This window comes from Abramis brama (assembly GCF_963993115.1).
Source record: "Abramis brama genome assembly, chromosome: 14".
Taxonomy (NCBI): domain Eukaryota; kingdom Metazoa; phylum Chordata; class Actinopteri; order Cypriniformes; family Leuciscidae; genus Abramis; species Abramis brama.
The window spans coordinates 29,707,354-29,727,464 of NC_139976.1; the positions used below are offsets into that span (position 1 = coordinate 29,707,354).

General features: G+C 37.7%; 2 protein-coding genes across 2 annotated transcripts in view; both read left to right on the plus strand.

Moving 5' to 3' along the window:
• heatr1 (HEAT repeat containing 1) overlaps window positions 1-8,111 on the plus strand; it is a 32,143-nt gene extending 24,032 nt beyond the window's left edge. The window contains exons 35-45 of the mRNA XM_084134858.1: window positions 91-231; window positions 393-694; window positions 1,744-1,894; window positions 2,006-2,164; window positions 2,658-2,792; window positions 2,875-2,979; window positions 4,684-4,852; window positions 4,959-5,143; window positions 6,454-6,612; window positions 7,187-7,295; window positions 7,441-8,111. Of these exons, the coding sequence (XP_083990984.1) occupies window positions 91-231; window positions 393-694; window positions 1,744-1,894; window positions 2,006-2,164; window positions 2,658-2,792; window positions 2,875-2,979; window positions 4,684-4,852; window positions 4,959-5,143; window positions 6,454-6,612; window positions 7,187-7,295; window positions 7,441-7,529 (1,704 nt within the window). The 3' untranslated portion in view covers window positions 7,530-8,111. The remainder of the gene's footprint in view (window positions 1-90; window positions 232-392; window positions 695-1,743; window positions 1,895-2,005; window positions 2,165-2,657; window positions 2,793-2,874; window positions 2,980-4,683; window positions 4,853-4,958; window positions 5,144-6,453; window positions 6,613-7,186; window positions 7,296-7,440) is intronic.
• A 4,306-nt stretch (window positions 8,112-12,417) lies between these two features.
• Window positions 12,418-20,038, plus strand: arg1 (arginase 1). The gene is made up of 8 exons (XM_084134992.1): window positions 12,418-12,598; window positions 12,739-12,811; window positions 14,352-14,526; window positions 14,635-14,794; window positions 17,482-17,576; window positions 18,030-18,134; window positions 18,240-18,376; window positions 18,722-20,038. The coding sequence occupies exons 1-8, from the start codon at window positions 12,494-12,496 to the stop codon at window positions 18,883-18,885; spliced, it is 1,014 nt and encodes a 337-aa protein (XP_083991118.1). The 5' UTR covers window positions 12,418-12,493; the 3' UTR covers window positions 18,886-20,038.
• Window positions 20,039-20,111: the final 73 nt, after the last annotated feature.

The window sequence follows — 20,111 nt, forward strand, 5'->3', positions numbered from 1 at the left end:
ACTGGCGACTTCATTGAACAGTTGTTTTTTGTGTACACTTTCATTTGTGCATGCATATGCATAAAACATGCTGTATTATGTAACTTTTAGGTTAATGCCCTGCTGCCCATGGATACCTTCATTATGGTAATGAGAGGGCTGATGGGTAATCAGTTAGCATCGGTAAGAAGGAAGGCCATGGAGTTACTTAATAACAAACTACAACAGCGGACACATTGGCTGGAGGAACAGGTAAAATAAAAACTGTCATTGCGCAAACCAGTTTTAATTAAGCATTTAGACTCTGTTGTAAATGTTGCATTTTATAACTTATAACCATAGACTGCCCATTCTACATTAATAAATGCTTTTTAATGTTAGCTCATCTCATAATCCTATAATATTTCTGACAGATTACTGTACTTCTGGAGCTCATTGGCAACCTCCTGAACACCGTAGGTCGGAGACACGGACAGGTCACAACACAGGTAGAAGAAGAGTTGGCTATCAATCGACAGACGGCCCTTTACAGCCTTAAGCTTCTGTGCCGAAATTTTGGCACGGGCCACCAGGAGGCATTTATACCAGTGCTGAGCAAAGCGGTGGAGCTGGTTGCCAATAAAGACGAAGAGAAGAACGTAGTGGGAAGTGCTCTGCTGTGTGTGGCGGAAGTTACCAGCACACTGAAAGCCCACGCTATACCACAGTTACACAGGTACTGTTAATCCCATAGTATGGCCTTTGGTTTTTACGCGTACGTTAGCATATGCATACAGTGTATATGATGTAAATATCATCATCAGCATTAAGAATGCTCCAATCGATTGGCAGCAGATCCGTATCAGCCGATAATCACATTCTATGGCTCGATCTGTAGTCACAAATTTAGCTGTTTAGCTTATCTCTCAAACCAATCACATTTTTAATGACGTAAAACCATAAAAAGTTGCCACCGACGCACATGTAAACGGTATACAGATGAGGCTTTTGCGCCACGTTCTGCTTTGTAACTGCGTAAATTTATAACAACTTTATTTAGAGCAGGTTGTCTAGATTCAAACAAGCCCACACACAACATAACATGATGTAGAAAATCTCAATGTCAAGTGACATGACATGCTTCTTGGCTAAAGCTAAAGGACTTCCTGGAGTCGATCCTATCACAATCATTTTCCAACGTCATTTGAAAGTTCAACCAATAGAAATTTGATTTACGGTGTGGCAAAAGAGCGTACAGCTGAAACCGCGCTGGGAGATCATCACTCATCAACCAGGATCTTATTGCATGTAATTTAAATATTTTTATGTTTTGTGGCATTTACACATGCAAGTAGTTCTTATGTTCAGTAAAACACTCAGATCACTTGTTTGGAGAGAGTTTTGGACATTTAATAAAAAGACTTCCATGGTTCCAAATGCCTTAACTTTTGATTTCTTTTTTATTTCAAAATTCCCGCAACTCTAGTTTGAGTTTAAAAATACATTTTTATCAGTCATAACTTCTGGATAGAAATAGTGCAGACACTGGACAAGGATGAAACTTTCTAGTGCGCATGTGTCGAGCGCCAGTGTTCACGCACGCTATCAAATGAAGTTTACTTTGAAAGGCTATGCGTTTGGCTGTACGCATACACTAAGCGTTCGCGTCAACTGAAGTATGCTTTGGGCTTTAAATCACTAGGGGTGGGAATTGAGAATGATTCTATTTTTAAAACTTACTGGAAGTGAATGATCTTCATGGCTTCTTTATTGTGTTGTATTTAGGCTGATGCCTGTAGTGCTAGATACTCTGAAGGAGAGGAAGGACCTGCTGAACAATGAAATCTACCTGCTGAGTGCCGTCACAGCTCTACAGCGCGTATCAGAGACGCTAACACACTTTCTCAGCCCCTACCTTCAGGACACTATCTCTCAGGTCAGTAGCAGGGTTACTTCAAGATAAATCTTAGAGTAGCATATGTGATTCAAATAAGTTTTATTTACGAGGTTCTTATTTGAATCTTCTCATTATTTCCTGGTGTTCTAGGTCACTCGCTTAACTCTGGTAGCCGAGCAACTTACATCTTGCCCTCAGCTGTCTGTACGTCTCGCCTCTCTCAGCTCCACTCTTGCCACAAAGGTGCCTCCCAGGGTCCTCATTCCCACAATCACAAAATGCTACTGCGACATGGTGGATGTTCATCAGGTAGGATTGGCTGTATTACTGAAATACCAAAGAGTTTGAAACATGCATGAATGAGAGAATAAAGCTTCATGTTAAAAATGTATTAAACTCAAAGCAGTATTCATTCACTGACTGACACACACCCGACGTGCACACGGAGAAAGCTGAATGTCACGCTTAAATGGTCAAATACACACAAAGTTGTCAAAATGCCCATCTTGATGTGTGTTCATGTAAACGTAGTTGGTTAATGAACTTAAACAATTGAGAAAATCGAATCCTATCATTATGTGTATCAGTGCATTAAGTCTGAAAGCAGCCTAACATTCTTGAAAGCCGTCTGTGTCAATAATGTTAATAAAAAAAAGAAAAAAAAGAGAAAAACACACTGCTCTTGGCTGAATAACTTTAGTAGCTTTAATAAGGAATCAGTCAAAAATCTCAACAAACTGAAATCCTTATATTATTACTAGTGTTTAATTCTCAGCTGATTCCCTTCTCTTACCTGTCGCAGAAACGTCTTGGTCCACTGATGACCATCCTGAAGGAACATATCACTCACATGGAGAAAGACCAACTCAACAACCACCAGTCAGAGCTCACTTCCTTTTTCCTGTCTGCTCTTGATTTCCGTGCCCAGCATTGCCAGGTACTGCATACCCCTGTTTCAATGTATTGTTTATTCAATAAGTGCACTTACTGATGATTACTAATATAACTTTATTTAATAGGGAGATCTAAAGAAGACTGGTGAAATTGAGTGCTATGTGATTGACTGTCTACTAGTGATGATTATGAAACTTTCAGAAGTCACTTTCAGACCTCTCTTCTTCAAGGTAACCATCTACTGTTTAGTGCGAAAAAAGACTTCCTCTAATAACTTCCTCTAATAACTAATAACTTATTTTTAATGCATAAATAATACCAGTTATGGGCACTTTCAAAACACTGCTTCGAGAATCATTTTGGATTTGGAAACCCATTCAAAGTCCTTAGCTTGTTAGTTAACTCTAGAGAGGAGTATTTTGTTAAATATTTGCACTACGTTACATATTAATTACTATTTTAGAAACATACTTGTATCATAATTACATCATTAAAAAGTTTTTTTAATTTTTTTAATTTTGACTGTTAATTTTAACCTTTAATATTATAGTAATGTACCAACTGACAGTGTTCCCTGCATTGTTAACAGCATTAGCTTGTTTTCCTTAACCTGAACATGAGGATTGGTTTGAGATAGACTTGTCAAAATGACCAGGTCAGTACTGAAATGTTAAAAATGTGATGATACCAGCATTTCTGCAGTACAGGTAGTACCGGGTATATTCGGTAACTGCTTATAGGCGACAGCTTTTTAAACGCTCCCACGTGTATCTGTGTAAGCGCTCTGTGAAGATCATTAAAGGTTATTTACAACGTGTTTTTGAAGCATTGGTCATTGTAGCCAATTACAGACATATCTGTTGAGCGCGTGAACACAATCAGTGGTGTTTAATTCTTTCTACACTGCTCAAAACACTGGAGTTTTAATTAATTGTATGCTTTAGAGTTCTGTACACGCAAATTCTTTCATTATTAATAAATATTAATAGTAATAATTGTACGTTTATTTTATATAGCGCCGTTCTACAAACTCAAGGTCACTTTACAATAGTAAGTCCAATAAACATTACAGCAGGCATAAAGACAGGCATAAATGTACACTGAGTGTAGAGAAATATAACAGAAACATAACATGCATAACACATTATATTATGAGAAACATAACATGAATCAGATCATGAGACTATGGATCATATTACCAGCAAAGTGTAAACTTGATGTAAATAAGAGATTCATTGTGCTGTGTAGACAGCTTTTTTTGATTATAGCTGGAGTTTTTGCAGGAGTGTAGATCACAGTGAGCAGGCCTAAGTGATTGACAGCTTCAGTGATTATAAAGGAAGCATTCTTTGCTCACTTTCTGTTTATAAACCATATATAATTTGAATAAAGCTTTGTTTTTCATGGTGCTCAGTACACTGCAAAGTTTCTGGATTTACAACTGTATTTAAATGCATGATTGAATCAGAAACTACAATGATTGACAGTGATATACCCATAGCAGCAAATGATATGGTATGTCAAAATTTATGTGCAATAAGTCTTAGATTGTAAATGTAACTAATAGACCTGTCACTTGTTCTATGTAATGTGTCTTTGTCCTTCATTTTATTAAAAAAAAATTCACTTGAACATATCTTGATTAAATATCCAACTGAATCTATATTAAATCAAATCTAATCAAAATTGGAATTGAATCAAGAGCTTGTGAATCAGAATCATATCAATTTATGAAATCTGTCTCAATACCCAGCCTTTCATCCAAGTGGGCACGGTAGTAGCCAATAAATTGGACGATTCATCAGTCAAAAATAGATTCTTAGACACTTGTTGTAGTAATTGTCAAAAGCTCAATATGTACTTTGTAAGTTACTTTCAAGAACATTCAAAGTGTAAATGCATGCTGATTAAATCTCCTTTTTACTTTTCTGCAGTTGTTTGACTGGTCAAAGATTGATGGCGCTTCTAAAGACCGGCTGTTGACGTTCTACAGACTGGCAGACCGCATCGCCGACAAACTCAAAGGACTGTTTGTGTTGTTTGCTGGGCAGCTGGTCAAACCCTTTTCTGATCTACTGCAGCAGCTCAACATTTCCCTCACAGGTAGTCTGAAATATGTTTGTATGAAGATACAATTCAGTCATTTTCATTGACACATTTATTTTTAAGTTATGTAATTTGCTTTGACCTCCACCCCTTCTGTCCGTAGACAAAGCCTTCTTTGATTCAGATGATGACGATGATTCAGATGATGACGATGATGATAACGTGACAAAGAGTAGCCAGCTGCTGCAGTTTGTGTTGGACTGCCTCCACAAGATCTGCCTCTATGACACTCAGCGCTTCCTCAGTAAGGAAAGGGCTGATGCTCTGCTGGCGCCCCTGGTGGATCAGGTCAGTGTAGCACATGAATTGAGTGTATCAATAACTACAATCCATTCAACATTCCTGTTTTATTCCATTGCAATATGTTATGAAATAAATAAAGATATTGGATAATCTGTTGGATTATCAATTTCATAATTGATTAAAAAGTGCATAATCATTTTAATTTTTATAGACAGTGAATTAAATGCATCTCATCAATGATGGACCTGTTTTCAGCTTCTGAATTTAAATTCAATTTGATATTTCTCGGGCTTAAAGTAAAAAAAGAAGAAAAAAGACATCTAGATGGTAACTTTCCTGAGATCATCAAAAGGCTGAATTTCTTGCAAAGGTTAGGGAGACAACCAAAATGTGTATTGTTGGTGTGCCTCAAGGACCGGGGTTGTAAATGCTGGTGTAACCAACATGCAGGAACATGTTGTGTCAGTGTTGGCATGCGTACCGTAGGTTGCCTACCCCTGCTTTATAGTAATAAAAATCATTTAGTTCAGTTAGAGAACAGACACTACTATTAAAAACTGAACACGTCTGCTCAATTTAGCGTGAGCCACAGCACAGCTCAGCAGCAGGAGTCAGATTTCAGCTTACTTCGCCTCACTCTTGACTGACGGAAGATTGGTTTCAAAGCGAAATCTAAAACCGTTATTTAAGCGAGTTTGTCATTGTACTGTTTGTTGTTGTGTTTTTCATTAAGAATAATAATGAACCCGCCACCATTCAAGCAATTTCTGCCCCTGAATTGGTGCTAATTCGAAGTTAAATGCGCACTGCCGCACGGGCATTCATAACGGTGTGTGTCACCTGCCGCGGAGTAAGCGGAGCAGAGCGAGCATTTTCAGTTCATTCCTATAGAAGTTGAGCTTCCATAGAAATTAATTGAAACGCTTGCTGTGCTCTACGCCAGTGGACACGCACTGTAAGCGATTTTGGAAAAGGTGGAAAAAGATGGAAAAACTCCAACATCCCCCCCCAACGATGGTACCGGTATTACTGGTGTTGTCACACATGTCACACACACACATAACTGTCCTGCAGAGTTCAGCTCCAAACACCTGAACAGCTCAGTGTTGAGGCAAGTTAGAGCTAAACTCTCCAGTTTGGACACCCCTTCTGAAGACCCTGATGACTGTCATCTGTCAAGTTGATACAGCTCTAAAAAGATTATTGGATAATTTGACTCTTGCAGATACATGTAGATATTTGTTAAAATACTTTTTTTTTTTAACTTGGAAAAACTTGGATCAAAACTTAGTATTGGTATAAAGGTTTTTCCTGTCATTGTGGTGTCTAATGAATTTGTTTTTATGTGTCTGAAGTTGGAGAACATGCTAGGAGGAGATGAGATCTACAAGACCCACATTACCAAACATTTGGTGCCTTGTATCGCCCAGTTTGCTGTCGCCATGGGAGACGACTCGCAGTGGAAAGTTCTCAATTATCAGATTCTGCTAAAGATGCGTCACAGTTCACCCAAGGTATGCAGATTCTTGAGTATGATAAATACAGTGCTCAAGTTATGTGCCAGTGTGTGTGGTACCAATTTACAGGGCTCAAAAATCAATTATGAAAATTGGTATTGAAATTCATATTTGTGAATAAGAACAATACTGATACTTTCTTTCAAAATTGCAATTATTCCATTGTAATTTGTAAGTTGCTTTAAAGAAATGTCTGCTAAATGAATACATGTAAACAAGCGTCCAATGAATGCGCTCAGTCAGGCACACCAGCTGTGTTTTAGATGGACCCTAATAATGACTTTTGTAATTGGATTAGTTGCACAGTCAGAATAAAGAAAAATCACATGTAAACACATCAAAAGTAATGAATTGGTTAAAAGAACATTTTCATATGGATGGTAAGGGGTGGGTTAAACCCTTTCTAATTGTTCGATAGGACATGTTAACACTTGATCGGATTGAAAACCAAAACTGGAAAGTTCTGTGCAGTGACAGAAATGGTGTAATGACGCATGATGCACGGAACGAGCTGTTGAATATAGTGTAGAAGTAAAAATAAATAAATGTCCCTGTTGGCATTTCTTTTCAGGTGCGTTTCTCTGCACTTGTCATGTTGCTGGAGTTGGCAAGCAAGCTGAAGGAGAACTACATGGTTCTTCTGCCAGAGACCATCCCATTCCTGGCTGAGCTCATGGAGGGTAAGAATAATACATCAATATTTCATCAAATGAGCTCACATGATTCTGTAACTTAGTGTAAGAACACTTAAGTCTGTCATTTTCATAACGTTTCTTTAACAGTCAGAAATACTTCAGAATTGATTTATTCCTCCTTGTTTTACAGATGAATGTGAGGAAGTTGAGCACCAGGTGCAGAAGGTTATTCATGAAATGGAGTCTGTCCTCGGTGAATCACTGCAGAGCTACTTTTAGAGTCCCAAGACTTTCACACCATCACAGGCGCTTCTCACACCCTCTGAGTGTGCATTCATTATTCTTACATAATATTTACTGATGAACTGTTCTGCTAGAACATGGGTCAGTCTGCCCGCCGGTTCCACAGCACACTTTGTCACCTCACTGGCGGCTTGACCTGTCCTACCTTTGACCTGTGCCCCTTTGAACTGCCCATGCAGAAGTCAATGTAAAATGTGTGGCTTTTTGCAAGCCACAAAATCACTGGATACCACATGCTTTTACTAAGATTATATAAAAACGACACACATGATGTTAATGTCTAATTTTTTTAGAAGAGTTTTATGGCATTGAATGACATTTTGTAATGCAAACTAATCTTCCTCTAAAATCTGAATATCATAAAAAGATGAGCCTGGGAAATGTGTTGAACAATATGCTCACATTAACAAAACAGTTTTAATGGGTTACACATTTGGTATCTCTGCCATGCATACATATTCAGATCTAAGCTGCCTGTTCAATGTGGTTCTATCTTTCTGGAGCACCTGTAAATACAATGTGCCTCATATACCTACATAAAAATCATGATTCTGCGTGTTATTGTGAAACAATTATGTGAAACTAAAAAGAAACCAGTGATTTCAAAATGCCTGGCCAATATGAACCAAATGCAACTGATGATATAAATGTCATAGCATCAGCCTTAACTTTTTAATTATATCAATCAGTTATATGCTTTGTCTATTATTTACTATGATGCAATCTTTAACTTTAGATGTGAAAGAGTTACGGTTACTTTTGATCCCTTGCTTTTTCATAGTTTGTTCAAAGGCAATGGACCACAGGCATAATAATATACCGTATATAACAACAATGGAACCTATATGCAATGGGGTCACTAGAGTGTAGGCTACTTGCTAGTGTGTAACTAATGTATTTTACAATGTCCTTGTTACAGACGTTACATGTACTTACCATAGTAATAACAGTAAATTATGCATACTTGCATGCAACTAAACCTCAACCTAATCCTAACCTAGCCCTATAGTAAGTACATGTTGTTAATTAATATTACTCCATACTTAAATATATAATTACACTGTAACAATAACACTGTTGGAAAGTTTTCTTTCATCGAAGCAGAGACCAGGAGACAGTTGGGATCGCGTTCAACGGAAGTTAGTTTCTTTATTGAGAACTCCGCTGTACGTTGCTGTAGTACTTCCAACATGATCTAACTCTAATACAGTATGCATTGTAGTTATATACATTCCAAGGGGGAGGGATTATATAGAGGTGGAGATTCTGAACAAAGCATGCAAATTAAGTATACAGGTTAAGGTAACACCCTAGACTGAGGGTCTGGCCCATCCTAATTCAATCAGCATAAGGCTCCAAGAGCCATTTGGGTCCGAAAGCCATTTGCAGAACAAAAGGTGAGATTCTCAGTGAATCATTCGTGTGCTACTCCCATCAGTCTGACAATAAGGAGAGAACAGAAATTGCAACTTTGCTGAGATCTTAACCTTAAAAGATTCTTTACCATGATGTTATGTACAGAAGCATATTTGAAATATATTCTTAAATTTGTAACCCTTCAACACCTTAACATAAATTGTAACCGTTATGACTAGGTACTAACCCTGAACCTATCCCTAAACCTATTTTATCTAATCACTCGCTACCCAATACTTGGTTATATAGTGTTACCATTGTAACCCAGTTATTGTTACATAGTATGTACAGGTGGAACAGGACAGTAAAATAAATACAACCCCAAATCAGAAAAAGTTGGGACACTACAAACTGTGAATAAAAACAGAATGCAATGATGTGGAAGTTTCAAAATTTTATATTGTATAATTTTAAGGGGAAAATAAGTTGATTTTAAATTTCATGGCATCAACACATCTCAAAAAAGTTGGGACAAGGCCATGTTTACCACTGTGTGGCATCCCCTCTTCTTTTTATAACAGTCTGCAAACGTCTGGGGACTGAGGAGACAAGTTGCTCAAGTTTAGGAATAGGAATGTTGTCCCATTCTTGTCTAATACAGGCTTCTAGTGCTCAACTGTCTTAGGTCTTCTTTGTTGCATCTTCCTCTTTATGATGCACCAAATGTTTTCTATGGGTGAAAGATCAGGACTGCAGGCTGGCCATTTCAGTACCCGGATCCTTCTTCTACGCAGCCATGATATTGTAATTGATGCAGCATGTGGTCTGGCATTGTCATGTTGGAAAATGCAAGGTCTTCCCTGAAAGAGACGACGTCTGGATGGGAGCATATGTTGTTCTAGAACTTGGATATACCTTTCAGCATTGATGGTGCCTTTCCAGATGTGTAAGCTGCCCATGCCACACGCACTCATGCAACCCCATACCATCAGAGATGCAGGCTTCTGAACTGAGCGCTGATAACAACTTGGGTTGTCCTTGTCCTCTTTAGTCTGGATGACATGGCGTCCCAGTTTTCCAAAAAGAACTTCAAATTTTGATTTGTCTGACCACAGAACAGTTTTCCACTTTGCCACAGTCCATTTTTAATGAGCCTTGGCCCAGAGAAAACGCCTGCGCTTCTAGATCCTGTTTAGATATGGCTTCTTTTTTGACCTATAGAGTTTTAGCTGGCAACGGCGAATGGCACGGTGGATTGTGTTCACCGACAATGTTTTCTGGAAGTATTCCTGAGCCCATGTTGTGATTTCCATTACAGTAGCATTCCTGTATGTGATGCAGTGCCGTCTAAGGGCCCGAAGATCACGGGCATCCAGTATGGTTTTCCGGCCTTGACCCTTACGCACAGAGATTGTTCCAGAGTCTCTGAATCTTTGGATGATATTATGCACTGTAGATGATGATAACTTCAAACTCTTTGCAATTTTTCTCTGAGAAACTCCTTTCTGATATTGCTCCACTATTTTTCGCCGCAGCATTGGGGGAATTGGTGATTCTCTGCCCATCTTGACTTCTGAGAGACACTGCCACTCTGAGAGGCTCTTTTTATACCCAATCATGTTGCCAATTGACCTAATAAGTTGCAAATTGGTCCTCCAGCTGTTCCTTATATGTACATTTAACTTTTCCGGCCTCTTATTGCTACCTGTCCCAACTTTTTTGGAATGTGTAGCTCTCATGAAATCCAAAATGAGCCAATATTTGGCATGACATTTCAAAATGTCTCACTTTCAACATTTGATATGTTATCTATATTCTATTGTGAATAAAATATAAGTTTATGAGATTTGTAAATTATTCCATTCCTTTTTTACTCACAATTTGTACAGAGTCCCAACTTTTTCTGTTTTGGGGTTGTAGTATTTTAACATCAGATTTTTTAGATTAAATCTACAGATGAGGATACATTTGTTTATCAGATGAAGTGTTCTAACAGTTTTATCTCACTTAATTTTAAACAATCTTGTAACGTGACAAATAAATGTTTACAATATTCTGTAGTCCCTTATTATGAACTGCATATGAATTTCGGAAAATAATGTTTAAAAGTTACTTCAGCTATGCAAAAATGTGTATTAAATAAAATATTTTTAAAAATGTACTTAATTCTTAAATGTTAACTAATAATAACAGGCTAATACTTACAGTTTTTCTCAATTACTGAAACCCATTGGCTGAACAAAGTTCTCAGTTGCCTGAACACATTTAGCTAATTGTAGAAAGGAAGAGGGGGAGGAGGGCAAGAAAGGAGGAGGGACAATATTGCTTGTGATGTCGACTACGACGTGCTCTGGCCTGACCCAGCCCAAAGACAAGAAGAAGCACATTGATCACATGTTTACTCCTTTGATTTTTGTCCCTTTTAGTATTGTATACTGTACACAGTGCAATGCACTATACAGTGCATTGTAGGCTGTATACTGTACAATGAACAAATTGTATGGCCCTGAACATTGTTAACAGTACCATTTGTTTACAGTACTGACTGCTCAATAGATTTTGACTGGCTGCAGGTTCATATCAACAAAGAACAAGAATTACAGTATCACAGAGACAAAGGACAAGTTTGTGAGATGCAGGGTACAGTACTGTAAAAATAGGGGTACAAGGAGGAGGAAGAACAAAAAAAAAATTGCAAAGAGCAAAGCAGAGTAGTAATTTCTGATCAGTTTTGAGCTACTATGTTTTCGTTCATCAAAAGACAATGACAGACAAATATGAAATTTGTTTTGAGATTAAAAATGTACTTCTCCCTGAGAACTAGGCTATATGTTTCGAACAATGTGTTTTCTATTTTTTGGTGTATTGTTTACTGACTGCTTGATAGTGTATATCATTCTGATCACTTTGTTTATGATTTGAGAGCAGTGATTTTGAACACAGGTAAAACTGTTTTGAGGCGAAAGTTTCATTTTGCGAGAGGAGTCAGAGGTTTTGTAAATAGTGCTTGAAGATGAGGTTTTGTGTTTCATGTTTTCAGAAAATGGAGCAAGGTTTCAGAAATTGTGTTTTAGCAATTGAGAAAAACTGTAATATAAACATTGTACATTTGAGACAAAATAAATAGGACTGAATTCAGGTTGATTGGGGCACTTTTCCAAGTCATCTCAACGGCAAAAAGTGTCCCTATCACTCTGAATTTACCCCTATATATTTCATATAACTTCAAAAGTCTTAATAAAATAATAACCCTTGATAATAAGATAGAGTAGACTTTAAATAAATATATGATATAACTTACAGTAAAATGTATTTTCTTGATCCTTAATAGAAAAGTTAATATTTTCACAATCGCTTCATTTGATAATGAACCACTTTCTATGCAAATTAGGCGACTGCGGCTTTCAAATGAGAACTTTTCTTGCCCAAAACAGAAAAAAAAAAAAAAAAAAAAAAAAAGGTTAATAGATCAGCCGCGAGGGGCCCAATGACTGCCAGCAGCCAGCGTGTCGTCACTCGTCCTGTAATCTGCTTTGATTTGAGCCGCTTTATTCCAGATTGCTGCTGGAGACACTGTAACAGCGATGAAGCGCTTCGGCGAATTAAGAGCCGCTTTTCACATATTCAGAAGAGACCTCCATCATCAGCACAGTGTGGGGATAATAGGTGCGCCTTTCTCTAAAGGACAGGTGAGATATAAAGGCCAAAAGTCCTTTTCTCGTTTAAAATAATGATATTCACGAATGAAAAATGATATGTTTGCATGTAAATCCACGCATGGTGCAGTATGATGCCGGTCTAGTGCTCATGTTATTGCCTGTTACTGCAGCAGAGGGATGGTGTGCAGAGAGGAGCAGACCTCATTCGAGCTGCTGGATTGGTGCAGAAACTTAAAGGGCAAGGTGCCACTACTACACCACTACACCTCCTGATATTTACACTACTTAGATAGCAATCTTTCAGTACAGTAAAATGCATCTAAAATATTTGAAGCAACATTTTTTTCTTTCTTGTTTAATTATTAAATATGCAATTTAATATCCTTATACATTCATATTAAATATGCTGAGTACAAATAAAGAGACTGCATGAAATGTTAGGTCAAATGTGATTAAAATTGATTATTAAATTGTGACCATCTATAGTATCTAAAACATATCTAGACTACTTATATGCATTCTTTTACACTTTAACCTAAATATTGATGTTGAAATTGTTACATTTTATTTGTCAACTACACAGTACCTATACTAATGTGTATTTTAATAATTTAGGCTGAGTACAGTCAATATTCATCATTGCCATTTCTATAAAAAGAGCCTTAAATGCTTTATTTCTTCTGAGCCTATATACTCTAAAAAAAGCATTTTTTTCACGAGTTTATAGCTCTGTGATTGCACAAATGTTTTATAACTTTAAATAGATAGCTGAAGGGACTGATGCCATGAACAGGGATATTAGATCAGTGCTGCCATGTGTTGTCTTTATTTACTATAAGATGCGATCTCATAGGAGCAGTAACACTGACATTGTTCCACTCCCCTTTCTCTGTGTATTCAATATTGAGGACTGGGTTACTAAATAAGAGTGAAGCATGTATTTACACATCTTAACTCAAACAAACCTAGTAATGTTTAATGCTGTTGGTATGGTAAATGGTAGAATGGAAAACTCTACATTTTGGAGAAGTCAAATCAGTGACAGGCTGTATTAAATGAGTAATTTATTTAGATATTCATTTCAAGATTTTTGAATCATTCATTTAATATTTGAATAAGCACACTTTTGAAACACCAGAAGTCAATGTTAAATCTTCAGCTTTCCTCGTGTGTGTGTGTGTGTGTATATATATATATATAATATATATATATATATATATATATATATATATATATATATATATATATATATATATATAGTGTATACATATAGTACAACGGGCTAAAGCCACACCTTAAGAAAAAAATTGCTTTTTACTACTCCCATAGTGTATGATTGCAGAAAAAAATAGATGTTTGCATTGAACATTTATGGATCAACAGATTTTGTGTGAAAATAAATCATAAAAGTGGTTTATTTTGTTTAGAGATCTTATAAATGAATGAGGTGGCGAGGTGGGCCTTTTACCCTTATGTACGTATGTAAATACGATTTATGTATTTCAATTGCATACAAATTTTCCATCTATTGTCAGTCATGCATGAAATATAGAGATAAGATTTCTGTAGATTTTATTTATGTTTATTTTTTTGGGGAGCGCAAGTCCCCTCCCTCATTCACTTTAATTATTTGGAAAAGAGTGCATCAGTACATTTTTCCTATAGTGTTCCATGGTAAAACTAGAAAATCATACGGTTGTGTAAATGATGACAGCATTTTCATGTTGGGGAGAACTATTCCTTTTAAAAGCTACTTTGTTTCAAGCCCTCTGTCCCTTCCCAGGTTGTGTAGTGAAGGATTATGGGAATCTGACATTTGAAGAAGTTCCCAATGATGAGCCCATCGGCAGGCTGAAGTCTCCGAGAGCAGTCGGCCGAGCCAATGAGCTGCTCTCTGGAGCTGTGCAGAAGATCAAAAGCGATGGCAACACTTGTGTGATGCTGGGAGGAGATCACAGGTGATTGTGTGCTTTCGGTTCTGTTAAATATGACATTTGCAAGCACCAAATCAATATTGAACCTTTATGCATATTCATCCTCAACAATATGTTTGCTGTTTCTTTCAGCTTGGCGATTGGTTCGATCGCCGGTCATGCCGCCTCAAGACATGAGTTGAGTGTTTTATGGGTGGACGCACATGCAGACATCAACACACCTTTGACCACGCCAACCGGAAACATTCACGGACAACCGCTGTCTTACCTCATCTATGAACTGCATTCTAAGGTCTTTAATCATTTCAGCAACTTGTGTTAAAGTTTGTGTAATATGTTACACAGTCTACTCCAACAGAGATGTTCAACTGTAACATCTTAATCTCCTGGTCACGGCTGGTGTCAGTATCTCTGCCTTTAGCACACTCATAACTAACTAATAAAGGCAAGGCAAGTTTATTTACAGTATGCAGCACATTCCATACACAATGGCAATTTAAAATGCTTTACATAGAAGGAATAAAAATAAAAAGGTGATGGCTACAAAGAAATCTCTAACGTTAATTTTGGTCATGGCTAGTCTTAAAAAACAAAGACAATTTGACGGTCGTCGTAGGAGAAGTCACACTGCAGGACTGGGAGACAAATCTTCTGACACTGCCAGAATTTCGGAGGTAAAATTCGATCTCAATGGTCATTAATCGGCTGTTGGTGAACATGTCAAACTATCAAAGACTTCAGATTTTAGCCTAGGATCAGAGGAATCTTTTAGGATTTGCAAAATTTTTCTCAGACGGCCAAAATTGCACCCGGTTTAATTGTTGTATGGAAACAAAGCATCTAATTCTTGCAATATTTTTCAGATGATAGCATGCTGATTTAGTTATTGCTTTAACATGACTACTGAAACTAAGGTCTGGCTCCAGTAGTGATGTTACGTATGACACTGAAGCTTCGATGTGCGTATCGCACATGCGACACAATTTCTAGTGAAGCCCCGTATCGGGGTGTGTATTGGTTTACTAGAGTCACGTGATCGACGACAAATGAAGCCTCACTTTCTGTCCAATCACGTGTGCGTTTCGCTTTGGGTGTCAGAAGGCTCGAAGCCCAGATCTTATTTAACGAGTCATTGTTGGTTCAGTCTGGTTGATGTGTTTGTGAGGAGAGAAAATTAATTTATTTAATGAACAAATCAAACACAAACATGTAAGGCTTTTATTTGTACACATAACATTGAAACTATGGAGTGTGTTGTGGTTGCTTCATCTGCCAGAGCTTTTAACACAGGCTTCTGGCTGCTCTATTTTAAATAAGCATCAGATGGCGCTGTTCTCGACACTCTCGAAGCTTTGAATCTTTTCCCGGAACAGTCAGGGGAAAACCTCAGTGATTCACAAGGCTTCATTTCCCCATCCCTAGGCTCCAGAATCACACTGTACTAAGTCCACTGAAGGCAAGTTTGTAGAGAACCCAAGTGCAGTTTATTTACAAAAATATTATCAAACATAAAACAAAGGCATGGCATGAACTCGCTTACCACAGTTGTTACAGGGAAATAATACTTGACAGACACATGGGAAACATGAGGGCTTAAATACACAAGACTAAGACTAATGACTAGACAAGGGACACCTGTGAACATAATCAAAACAATGAACCAATGGCATGACACAATCACATGGGGAGCACATGACTAACACAGGGAAACACATGATAAGACATGAAACAAGACATGAACCAAATCAAGACGTGACATATACCCCCTTCTATGGGCGGCTCCCGATGCCCAACATAAAACCAAAACAAGACATCAAAAGTTCAGGAGGGTGGTGTAGCGGAGACGGTCTTGGGAGAGGGATGGAGGGCCAGGCTCATGCAGGGGAACAGAACATAGACATGGCTGGCCATGGGTGGGGCAAGAGTCCCCACTGGACGCTGTTCAGGGGCTGCAGACTCTGGCGTGGCGGCCATCTTGGCAGAGGGCTCTGGTGTGGTGGCGGCCATCTTCGCATAGGGATCTGGCGTCGTGGCGGCCATCTTGGGACGAGACTCTGGAACGGCGGCGGCCATCTTGGCCGAGGGCTCACAGGCTGGAGCCGATGTGTGTGCTGCCCACACGCACAAAATAGCCGTGGCCACTATGATCAGTGCTACATCTTCCAGAGCTAACTCAGGTGCGGTGGCCATCTTGTCCGGCCAGACATGGCGTGAACATTCCAGCATACACCAGTTCTTCCATTTTATGAATCTTGGAGCAGTTCTAATCCGTCAGTCTGTCGGTGGTGAGCTCTGTGGGCAGGGCTCAGCTGAGATTGTGTCCGTGAGCAGAGGTCGTTGTGGCTGCGAGCAGAGGTTGTTGTGGCTGCGTGGTGTTGTCATTGTCCTTGTCAACCGCATGTCCATTCCGGTGCTAAAGTGAAGTCCTGTGGTCATTCATACTCTGTCCAGGTGTGTGTGTGCCATTCAGGTTGAGTGCATTGGCACACATTGCAGAAGGATGATGGAGGGAGAAGTACATATTGTCCTTTAGCACCAAGTTTGTTTGGGTGGAGGCCATCCTGTTTAAACAGTATACAGATACAGTCCTGTATCTGACTCCAGAAAAGATTGAAGTTGTCAATGAAGTTCACTCCTTTTATGTTGCAGGTTTTTTGCAGCCATGTATTAAGCCCAAGTAACCGTGAGAACCTATTTGTTCCTCTTGCTAGGAGAGGTCCACCAATGAACGGCTGAACTTTTAGTCTTCTAAGGGTTTCAGAAAGCTCATTGAAATCCCTCTTAGGAGTTCTGACTGGTCTTTGTGAATATCCTTCTTCCCCACATGGATGATAAGAAGTTTCTAACTTCATAGAAAAAAAGATAAATGAATTGCATTATGCAATTTAAAAAAAAGTTTCCAGTCTTTTAGCTTTACTTGAGATGGCATTTTATGATTTGAAACATTGATAACATTTCGCTTTTTCTAATCTTTCTCAGATTCCCATAATTCCAAATTTCTCATGGTTAAAGCCTTGTGTAGCATCTAAGGACATTGTCTACATTGGACTCCGAGATGTGGACCCAGAAGAACAGTAAGTTTCTAGATTATAATGTTATAATTAAAAGTGCAAAATAATACATAATTTAATGTCCCCCTGTGGTGAAAATCAAGCTTTTAATGTTGTTTATATGTCTCAAAAACATGGATTGAAATCGCTGGTGTTTCTGACGTCACAAACTACCTTGTAACCAATCACATCTACATGTGATCGTCAACTAGTGGATCTCTGAGCTGGTGTGAGTGAAGGCAGGGCTAATCTGCATATTCATTGAACCGCGTATATTAAATGATGACAAGGGTGTAGAGTTACATTCAAGCTGTTTAAAAAAAAAAAAAAAAACGTTTAAAAATGTAATTTTGGTGATCAAAGATGAGTTTTAAGGGATATAATTATTGACTACAGGGGGACTTTAAGTAAAACAGAGTGAATTATATTACTATTTCAGTGTCCATTATGAAGTCCAACTCATACTTTACATAACAGTTATATCCTGAAGTACCTTGGAATCAAAACGTTCTCCATGACAGAAGTTGATCGACTTGGAATAGCAAAAGTTATGGAGCAGACATGTGATCACATGTTTTCAAAGTAAGTGTGTTACTTTGGGACTCTTTCCTCCTTTTTTTGTAATTATTCAAAATATCTTAAGAGTAAATATTTATTGTGGAAGTATAACTGCTCTTTCTGGATCAGGGTGAAAAAACCTATCCACCTGAGTTTTGACATTGATGCATTGGACCCATCAGTGTCCCCTGCAACAGGCACACCTGTAGCGGGAGGACTGACCTATAGAGAGGGGATTTACATCACTGAGCACATCTGTCAAACAGGTGAGAACACGAGGATATGTAGGTGGAGAACTAATTAATAAACCGTGTTGGGGAAATGTAACTTTTACTTTTAAATGTAATGTGTTACAATATTGCATTGTATTACGTTTACTTGATTTAAAAAAATAATAATAATAAGAGTTTATTTAATTTAATGAATTATAATCAATCTACATTATACCATATATTCTAGATATCAGCATCAGCTATTAAAAAGCCAAATGACCCACTAATTACAATGTTTCTGTGTTTGGCTTTTGCTTAGCAATTTAATTACCATAATCATTCTTGATACTTTTACATGGACTGTTTGGCCTGTTGACTTTCTTCTCGACTTTCCTCCAGGACTTCTCTCTGCTGTAGACATCGTGGAAGTGAACCCAAAGCAGGGCAAAACAGAGGATGAAATCACATCAACAGTAAACACTGCTGTGGATCTGTTACTGGGCTGCTTCGGACGGGTCCGTGAGGGCTCTCATGAGCCAGATTACAAAATACCAAATCCATAAATCACAGGGGGTTTTTTTTAGGCTTCATTCTTGTTATTTTGGTTTCTTTCCTATGATATTTACTTACTGTCATCATTTAGACAATCATGTCATTCTGAATTTAAAGACACTAAATTGTTTTTTTTTTCTTGTATAAAAAATGAATTCCAAAGGTATATGCAAATTACATCACAGTATATTTCCATAGTGAATGCAGAAAGTAAAAAGTATGTTTGTTATTTCCAAAAATCAAATCAAAAAGCCATTGTTGCCAGGAAGATTAACAATGTAAGATCTAAAACAAGTACAAATATATTTAACCCTATAAAGCTTACTTGCATATCATATTTGATGTGAACATTTCTCTAAATTGTCTCTAAATTATCAACATGTTCAATACTTTGCTGAAAAAAAATATGTGCACAATCTACTACATGCTTTCTTATGCAAGTAAAAGGCATTTTACCATCATTCTAAAAATGCTCCCTACCCCTCAAATATCAGCAACTGCAACAAACTGAAGATTTTTGCTCAATTTGGGGATCTGAATAAAACTGTATGAGCTCCTCATTCTCACTACTTCAAACTATATGAGCCATAAAAGACTGATGTATCAAATGATACGAAAAAAAAAAAAAACTTTCGATTTTCTTTTGTCTAAAGTTAATAAACTGATCCATTAAAAACAAATATATGTCAGGCTTTACAGGGTTAAAATGTTTTTAACTAAATCCACAAGGGGCAAATTATATTTTATCTATTCAAGTTGAAAATGTTATTTTTTAAGTTATTTTTCTTTCAATTACCAGTGTCTCTGATACCAGTGGACAAAAACAAGGGTTTGACAACTTTGATTATGTGTGGCTGTATGAGAAAATCTCCAAAGAATGTTATGCAAAACCAAGACTCAGAACGTCTTTGGTTTGCCTAATATTAACATGTAATAAACAGATCAGTTAATGTAAGAGCTCGACTAACAATGATTATTGTGTTTGAAATGTTTGCAACTTAAACGTCGTAAGTATATTTAAAAGTAAGAGTGTTCGTGTTCAGCTATTCGTGCTTTCTTGTTTACGTTTCAATGTAAACAATAATAGAATTTGTATGATTTATTATAAAGGAGAGGGAATTGGCAAAATAAAGCAAAGAGATTCACTTTGGGAAAATCTTTTTTATTAGACCATTCCCGAACATTCTGTGAATGCGGCGAACATGCATTCTGTGCATTTTCGGTCATGTCACTTTGG